The sequence below is a fragment of the Nicotiana tomentosiformis genome, chromosome 2 (genome assembly GCF_000390325.3).
Source record: "Nicotiana tomentosiformis chromosome 2, ASM39032v3, whole genome shotgun sequence".
Lineage (NCBI taxonomy): Eukaryota > Viridiplantae > Streptophyta > Magnoliopsida > Solanales > Solanaceae > Nicotiana > Nicotiana tomentosiformis.
The window spans coordinates 21931198-21940809 of record NC_090813.1 but is presented as its reverse complement, the minus strand read 5'-3'; the positions used below and the strand labels follow the sequence as shown (position 1 = coordinate 21940809).

Sequence of the window (9612 nt, the reverse complement as noted above, 5' to 3'; positions counted from 1 at the left end):
TTTGTATATTTATATTTACAAGTTATATAAAGAATCATAAATAAAAAATAAAAATAAGATTAAGACCCCTTAATTTTAGCCTGTCAGTTACACGATACCAACCCCCCATTTCCAAAGATTCTGTTTTTTTTTTTTTCCAAAGGATGTCAAAAATAATTTTTCTCTTTCTTAATAATCACCCAAAACCTCTCTTTAATTAAGATACCACCCCCCCCCCCCCCAAATTTCCGATTCTTTTCCTTTTCCAAAGGTTTTCAAACCCAAATTCTCTCTTTCTTACTAATCACCCAAAATCTCTATTTCTTATTGATGCAATGCAGATAAAATTCGGAATATTGCTCTAGATTTAAGTTGTGGGTAAGTTTTGAATCATGTTTTCTTTCTTTCTATATTCTTTATTGTATGTGACTTGTATATGATACATCAATACCCAAAATAATACTTAATACAATACGAATACAATTATAATACGATTATATTAGATTTTTAGTGTAAAGTTATGATTGAAACTTGAGAAAGATGAAGATCATAATTGTATTATAATTTTTCAGAAATATTTCGTGATTGTATTATAATTGTATATGTATCATAATTGTTGAAGGAATTGTATTGTAAATGTATGATAATTGTATATCAATGTATATTGTTACGAGCAGTTGTGAGTTCTTGACGAATTTCATAGTTTGTATCACAAATATATGATAATTGTATATTAATTTATTAGTATTATATCAGGTATTATTTTGGGTATTAATGTATCAGATACAAGTTAGATACAATTGTGATACAAGTATGATACGATTATGTTTTAGGCATTGATGTATCTGATACAATTCAAATACAATATGATATATGTATCATGCAATTATCATACAATTCCATAATATTTCTTCATATTCAGTGTTGTCCAGTCTCCCAGCAAAAGAATGATGCAATTGATATTTTTTTAATAATATAAAGTTGTCGGCAATGGAGGAAAGAAAGAAGATGGAGATTCTAGACATAGATTAAGGGATTTTGATGTAAAAAAAAAAATGAGAGAGAAGAGGAGAGGGGAAAAAAAAGGATGCCCTTAATTGAAAGCATCAATAATGGGGTGGGAGCCTTTTTAGGAGTAATGTACATAATTTTTAAGAAAAAACTAAATACTTATTAAAAACTACAAAACATAGAGAACATAGGTAAAAACGTTTCTAATATAGTATAGCTAGGTAGAAATCTCATTGCTAAACTAATTTTTATTGGGTCAACCCATTTAATAAAACAGCTCAAATCCTCTAGCAATGGTGATGCAAAAAGGAAGTCATTTAGCCTTGTGTTTCTTAACCTATTTGGCCAAGCTCCTAGAAAGCGAACAAAGGCTTTTTTTAAAAAAAAATTATAAAAACTGCATGTTTCTGAGAATTAAGGTGTTTGATAAGATTTTAGAAAAAAAAAGTGCTTATAAGCAGTAGCAAAAGATTTTTTAATAAGTTGAAAAGTACTTTTCAAATTGATTAGTCAAACATAAATTATTATTTTCTAACAGTACTAATGACAAAAAATACTTTTTGTAGTAAGCATATTTTAAAAGTTTGGGCAAAACACTATAAGTTTCTAAAAACTAAAAGAAAGAAAGAAAAAAAAAACTTGAATAACATTGTGTTTGATACGAAGGAAAATATTTTCTTTGAAAAATAAGTGATTTTCTTACTCATTTTTCAATGTTTGGTTAGCCAACATAAAATATTTTGGAAAATATATAATTTAGGCAAATATTATATGAGACAAAATGGGTAAAGGCGGGGGATGGTGATAGGTTGGAATATTGGGAACCGAGTGGCGATGGCGAGGTTGGGGGGTGGGATGAGGTATGGGGTGGGCGCGATGGGCGGGATGCGGATGAAGTGGATGTGGGGAATAAGTGAGGAAGGTCGAGAAAGAGTTTTAGAAAATATTTTAATTTAAGTTATTCACTTTTCCATTATCTTCTAGACGGTCCTGACACTTTCAAAAATAGGGTTGGTGCTAGAGTTGTCAAATTTGGCCCAAGCCCGAATGATCTGTCTAACCCGTCCAAGGTTGGGCTGATTATTGACCCGCCCATATATTAAACTCAACTCATCTTGACCCAACACATCTCAACCCATTTAAAGTTGTGTTGATTTTTAGCCCAAATGATCCGTGAGTAACTTTGCCAAAATATCTTTAAAATAAATTTGTTTTTTTGTTTGGTATGTTATATATGACCATAACAAAAGAAATAAAGTCTTATTTAGTAATTATACAATTCATAAGTTACCAACATATATTAACTAAAAATTGATAAGAGTTGGACGGATTGGGTTATGACCCAAACTTTAGTCCATCCTCACCCAACTCATCTTAGCCCAAATAACTTTTGGGCGGACCCGCCCAGTTATCGACTCAACCCATTTTGATCCGCCTAAAATCGGTCCAACCCGCCTATTTGACACCCTTAGTTGGTGCCATAATGTGATTTTCAGATGTTTCGAATGCTTTTATCCATCAAGCTAATACACTCAATTCAGTCAATTGTAGCTAGGGGTCTTCATAGTTCGGTTTGGATCAGTTTTTCCCTAAAAAGAAACCAAACTAAGTAAGTCGGTTTTTATCGGTGTATGTCGGTTTTGTCGATTTTTTATTTTTTTGGTTATTTATCGGTTTTTTCTTAAATATGAGACATACGCTATCAAACACATTCCGGCAACTACATTTTCAACATAACACTATCAAACTAATTGTTCTTTGAGAAATCTATCATTTACCAAGATATATTGATGATAATTGAACCAAATAATTATAAATAATTTTAGGACTCAACTAAAATAGATTATTTTTAATATAAAATAAATTCTTATACTTAGCAAAAGAAAACTACCAATCAAACTAGAATATAAATGCAAAGAACTAGATTATTATAATATCAAAGAACTAGAAAAATGCAAACTATTAAAATGTAACATAAAATTTTAGAAACTTTGTGTGTGTGTGTGTGTGTGTGTATATATATAGGTGTAATAATAAATTTTAAATAGCTATTCGGTTTGGTTTAGTTTTTTCGGTTATTTTTATTAAAACCAAAACAAACCAAATTTGGTCGGTTTTTAAAATTCAAAATCAAAACTAAATCAAAACGAAATCTCTTACATAAATATAGGATAAAACTGTGTTCAGTAGACCCTTGTGGTCATATCCTTCCCCGGATCCCGCGCATAGCGGGATCTTAGTGCACCGGCTGCCCTTTAATGAAGACCAAAAATTACAATGCTGAGGTGATTATTATCTCCTGCTACGCATATGCAAAGACCTTATTATTTATAATGGTAGATGAGGGGACCCCCTTTTCTTTCCCGAATGATCAAGATAAAGCACTATCATTAAATATGAAGATCTGGATAAAACTCACTTTAGTCCCTGAAGTGTTTAAATATTTCAGTTAAGTATTTATATCATTTTGTTTGTGTATAACTTGCAGTTAAGAATTGCAAACTATATGATGATGTTCCCATTTTTAAAAAACTTTTCCCCATTATCCATTTTTGATTTGGATAGATAGGATGTAAAACGACCCGGGGGGGGGGGGGGGGGTAATCGTAACGGGCGTCACGTGAATTTGAATTCGTAACATTATGTTTAGATTAAAAGAAATTAAATAGTATCTTAAAAGGAAGTTTTCCTCGTGAATTAAGAAAACCTTCCGTTTGTACTTCGTAAGCAATTTTATTTCAATGGGCAAATAAAGAATAAAGAGTTTGGGATGGCACCCATTAGAAATGGGTATGAAGAATAAAGTGGCGGATTTGGCCCTGTTCCGTTGGGACTTTGTTACAATAGTGACCATTATTTAGACATTAGCACATTCTGATTTTGACATTTTGGAAATACCGTTGAGGGTTCAGAATTTGAAGTTTATGAATTGTTATTGTAATTTTAAGTTAATAATAATATTTAGGTTCACAATTAAATATTTTTAAAATATTTAGTAGTAGATTTTTTAATACATATACAACAACCACGTGTTATATTGTGTCATACTATGAAAGTCTGGGAGAGAGTGGTAAAGCTAAGAGTGAGGAGGAGTGTGTCTTTCTCCGAGAACTAGTTTGGGTTTATGTGGGGGCGTTCGACTACAGAAGCCATCCACCTTGTTAGGAGATTGATGGAGCAGTATAGGGAGAGAAAGAAGGACTTGCGTATGGTGTTCGTCGACTTAGAAAAGGCATACGATAAAATTCCAAGAGAGGTTTTGTGGAAATGTTTGGAGGCTAGAGGTGTTCCTGTGGCCTATGTTAGTTTGATTAGGGACATGTATGATGGAGTAAAGACCCGAGTGAGGACGGTGGATGGGGACTCAGACCATTTTTCGGTTATGATGGGGTTACATCAGGGGTCGGCACTTACCCCTTTTTTGTTTGCTCTGGTGATGGACGTACTGACGCGCCACATCCAAGAGAAGGTGTCGTGGTGCATGTTATTTGCAGATGATATTGTTTTGATTGACGAGACGAGAGACGGTGTGAACGCGCAATTAGAGGTATGGAGGCAGACCCTGGAATCTAAAGGTTTCAAGTTGATCAGGACCAAGACATAGTACTTGGAGTGTAAGTTCAGTAGTGAGAGTCAAGAAGGAGAAGGGGAGGTAAGGTTGGACTCACAGGTCATCCCTAGGAGAGGAAGCTTTAAGTACCTTGGGTCTATTATTCAGGGGGATGGGGAGATTAATGAAGATGTCACACATCGTATTGGGCGGGATGGATGAAATGGAGACTCGCTTCCTGCGTTTTGTGTGACAAGAAGGTGCCACCGAAACTTAAGGGTAAGTTTTATAGAGTGGTGGTCAGACCAACAATGTTGTATGGGGCTGAGTGTTGGCCAGTAAAGGTTGCTCATGTCCAGAAGATGAAGGTAGCAGAGATGAGGATGTTGAGATGGATGTGCGGGCACACCGGGTTAGATAAGATCAGAAATGAGGTTATTAGCGACAAGGTGAGTGTGGCCCCTATTGAGGACAAGATGCGGGAAGCGCGACTTAGGTGGTTTGGTCATCTGAGGAGGAGGAGCACATACACCCCAGTGAAGAGGTGTGATGTTGACATTGGAAGGCCTACGGAGAGGTAGAGGTAGGCCTCAAAAATAGCGGGAAGAGGTGATTAGGCAAGACATGACGCAACTTCAGCTGACCGAGGACATGACCTTTGATAGGAAGATATAGAGGTTGAGGATTAGGGTAGCATAGTAGGTAGTCTAGAGTGTTCATAAAAGTAGTATTGACACGAAATCTTGCTTTCTGTTGGTAATATGTTTTTATGACTAACTGTTGTTTTCTTTCATTGTTGTTCACCTTACTATCTTGTTATTTTTATTCTGCTTTTGTATGGCTTTCTGGTACTGTCCCTTCTTGTCTATATTTTCATTAATGTGGTGCTTATACGTTCTTGAGCCGAAAGTCTATTGGAAACAACCTCTCTATGCTCACAAGGTAGGGGTAAGGTCTGCATACACACTACCCTCTCCAGACCCCACGATGTGAAAAAATACTGGGTATATTGTTGTATAAACGTATATTTGTTCATATCTGTAAATATCATCGGGGAAAGGATTAATAGCACATATTTTTCTTTTTTTCAAATCACACAAGTGTAGTTCCTTAAATCTCTTACCTTTGTCCGAAAAATCATGATGCTAAAAAGTGATCAACAAACATCTGGATATTAGTGTGAAGACACCAATTACGGTTACAATACAACTTGTACGTAGAGGCGGAGTCAAAATTTCAATTTTATGGGTTCTGAATTTTTGGATCACGACTTCAAGGGATTCTAGATTTAATATTTATACATATTTTTTGAATTCAAAATACTAAATACAATGTTTGAGCAAATGCTATTGGGTTCGGCCGAACCCATTGGATGGCTTGTGCCTCTCCCCTACTTGTACGACATTTTGTATGCTTTATCGAGACAAACAACCTTATTATTAGTTTTATCAAACATTAACAAACTATGTTAAGCAATAGTGTTAAATAGAGACATATGTATCATATCATCCGATTCCTTAATATATTTTTAAAAATCTTGGCCAGCTCATTCATGGGTTGTATCCACAGTTAGCTTAGATCACTGGTCATGTTCTAAACCATGTGCCCATGTGGCTAACATGCTAAAGTTGAAGCCGTAGAGGTTGTGCCATTAAGTTGTGATCAGGACATAATGCACCCCAATTACTGGAGGGTTGAAGTTACAATATGGAAAGACGAATAATAACGCATAAACCGAAGGTTGTGCCATTAGCAGTATTTTACACACGAAATTTTATATATATATATATATATATATATATATATATATATATATATATATATATATTGTTTATCCGTAAAACGGTACAGTTGAATTTATACGTGGTTTCTAGATAAGTGAACTAATTTGATCCTGAAATAATATAATAACTGAATAAATACATAATACTTAGCCTTAGAATGTAGATGAAATAGCAAAGATGATGATTCCGTGAACACGGTTCCCGAACACAACAATGATGAGATCTAAAAGCAAGAAAGTGAAATTGTACAAAGCTTTGTATATAATATAGTATATGTTCTTGCCAGAAAATTTGTGTCCTTTACAATGATAACTGAGCTCACTATTTATAGCTATGCCTAGGAAAAAAGGTCCTAGGATCATGCCCTCCTTTAATGCCAATTATGAGGGTCATTGATAAAGATGTAACGTTGATTATAAATGCCAAATTCTCTGTAATGGACCGTCGCTCTTAATGATGTAGAATATTCCTTAGCAAATGCTACCGGACGTAGAGCATTTAATACACTTTTATAAACGTTATCCGTTCCGGTGACAAGCGTAGTAGCCGTGTTCGGTCCTCAACCATCGCATCTTGGATTCCACGTGTCCTCCTTTTAGTTAGTCACGTGTCATATCATATTTTACCCTATACAGATAGTCCCTCTGCTTTCCGGTGACATAACTTTGTGTTACCGGAAAGTTGGTAGAAACACCTTTTTGGCGAGAATTAGTATAACTCCATCTGAAGGTATCTGACAATTGATTAGACGTACGTCTCTCCGTATTTAATACCCCAAATACGCGTCATTCCATGATTCAGCACAACTTTTGTCGATTATCGAGGTAATCACGGCCATAAATTTAGCCGCCAGAATTTTACTTATACTCAACTTTCTTTTCCTTTACGCTTCACATTTGCTTGAGTTTCTGATTTGCATCCTTGTTTTCCATCATTTTCCTATTTTCTTCAAAAATAAACTATTTACTTTATTCATTTCCAATGGCTTCTTCTTCCAAACGTGGTGATTCTTCAAAGAATAAGAACAAAATCGAGGACTCCATTCCTCCAACTGTGGATTCCATTATCCCAAAGAGGCTTAGTACTTCGAAGGATTTCGAAGAGAAATCCCCTACTGCTAACCCTCGTACATGGGTTGTTAGTAGATACGCTTCTTTCTCCGTAGTATGCTTTCAGTCACTGCCTCATTTAAAAACTTGCCAGAAAAATCCAATTGGGACAAAAACTGAACGAAGGGAAAAAGAGTACAATACATACTTTCAGTTTGAGTGTTGTTCATCAACAATAATATATTTTGAGGTGTGAAACGTTTCAGTTGCTGCGCAGCTTGTCCCCATTCTGGTTTTCCAACTCGTATGAACCTTTCCCAGTGACAACTAAAATCCGGTAGGGATCTTCCCACGTTGGACCTAACATTCCCGCATTGAGCTTTCGGATATTTTGTGTTACTTTTCTTAGAACCAAGTCTCCTACTTTGAAAAAATGGAAACTGGCTCTTCGATTGTAATATTGCTCCATCCTCTGCTTTTGAGCTACCATTCTTACATGTGCTAAGTCCATGCATCCCTCGAGCTGTTCCAAGTTGACTAGCATTGCTTCGTTATTTGATTCTTTATTTGTCTGAGAATATCTCAAAGTGGGTTCGCCCACTTCAACCGAGATTAAGGATTCAGCACCGTATACGAGGGAAAATGGAGTTTCTCCTATACTTGATTTGGCCATTGTTCGGTAGGCCCATAGAACTCCGGGCAACTCTTCGGGCCATTTGCTTTTTGCTGCTTCCAACCTTTCTCTTGAGGTTTTAAATGATCACTTTGTTTGTTGACCCCGCTTGATCGTTTGCGCTCAGATGATAAGGCGAAGATGTGATTCTCTTTATTTTCAAGTATTCTAGGAACTTTGTAACTTTTGCACTGATAAACTGTGGCCAATTGTCGCATGCTATCTCTTTGGGTATTCCAAACCTGCAAATTATATTTTCCCACAGGAAATCGACCACTTCGCGTTTTTCGATCTTCTGATAAGAACCTGCTTCCACTTATTTAGAAAAATAATCAGTCAAAATTAAAAGAAACCTTACCTTTCCGAAAGCCGATGGCAGTGGTACGACGATGTCCATCCCCCATTTCATGAACGGCCAAGGGGACAAGACCGAATGTAAGGGTTCTTCCGGTTGATGTACAAGTGATGCGTAGCGTTGGCACTTATCACATTTTCGTACAAAATCTTTGGCGTCTTGTTCCATGCGAGGCCAGTAATATCCTGCTCGTATCAATTTCATCACCAAAGATTTTGCGCCGGAATGATTGCCGCATATCCCTTCGTGGATTTCTCTCATGACATAATCAGCTTCTGATGCTCCTAAACACCATGCCAATGGGCCTTGGAAAGATTTTCTATACAATTGACCTTTCCTGAAGCTATAACGTAGCTTTGGTGCGTAACGCTCGTGATGTTATTTTATTTATTTATTTATTTTCATTTCTCTAGTCCCAAACCATACTAGCCGTATTCACTTCATAGTAACCATCAGTATCAAGGACTGAACTCATCAGTTATACCACCATTCCGGACTCTGATCCCTTTATTTCCGTCGATGAACCTAAGTTTGCTAATGCATCCGCTTCTGCGTTATCCTCTCTTAGGATATGAGTGATTGACTACTCACAGAATCGTGCAAAAAGAGCCTGGACCTTTATCATATATTGCTGCATACGTTCTTCTTTGGTATCAAAGATCCCGTAAACCTGATTTACCACCAGTTGTGAGTCACATTTGATTTGGATAACCTCGGAATCAAGTCCCCGGGCCAATTCGAGCCCTGCAATCAAAGCTTCATACTCTGCTTAATTTGTTAATAAATGAATTTTTCTGATAACTTGCATTAAGGTTTCCCCCGAAGGCGTGATTAAAACTATTCCGAGCCCGGACCCTTTTACGTTCGAGGCTCCATCCGTAAATAAGATCCAAACCCCTGATGTCGATTCCGATACCATGACTGCCTCCTTAGTTGCCAAAGGTAGTAGTGCCGGACTAAAATCGGCCATGAAGTCAGCCAAGACTTGTGACTTAATTGCAGTACTCGGTTTATAATCTATGTCGAATTCACTCATTTTGATGGCCCATTTGGCCAATCTGCCCGAGAGTTCGGGTTTATGAAGGATGTTCCGCAAAGGAAAAGTAGTTACTACACTTATTGGGTGGCATTGGAAAAAAGGCCTCAACTTTCGAGCGGCGACTACGAGAGCTAAGGCCAGTTTTTTCAAATGTGGGTAGCGAGTTTCTGCT

General features: G+C 36.5%; 1 protein-coding gene across 1 annotated transcript; it reads right to left on the bottom strand.

Moving 5' to 3' along the window:
* Positions 1-7635: 7635 nt before the first annotated feature.
* LOC138904463 (uncharacterized) lies at positions 7636-8046 on the bottom strand. Its single transcript, XM_070192961.1, has one exon. It carries the CDS (start codon positions 8044-8046, stop codon positions 7636-7638), a length of 411 nt encoding a protein of 136 aa, XP_070049062.1.
* Between the last annotated feature and the right edge of the window lie 1566 nt (positions 8047-9612).

What these genes read in the sequence shown, in the direction of transcription:
- LOC138904463 (XM_070192961.1), bottom strand. Translation starts at nt 8,046, where the DNA reads ATGGCCAAATCAAGTATAGGAGAAACTCCATTTTCCCTCGTATACGGT.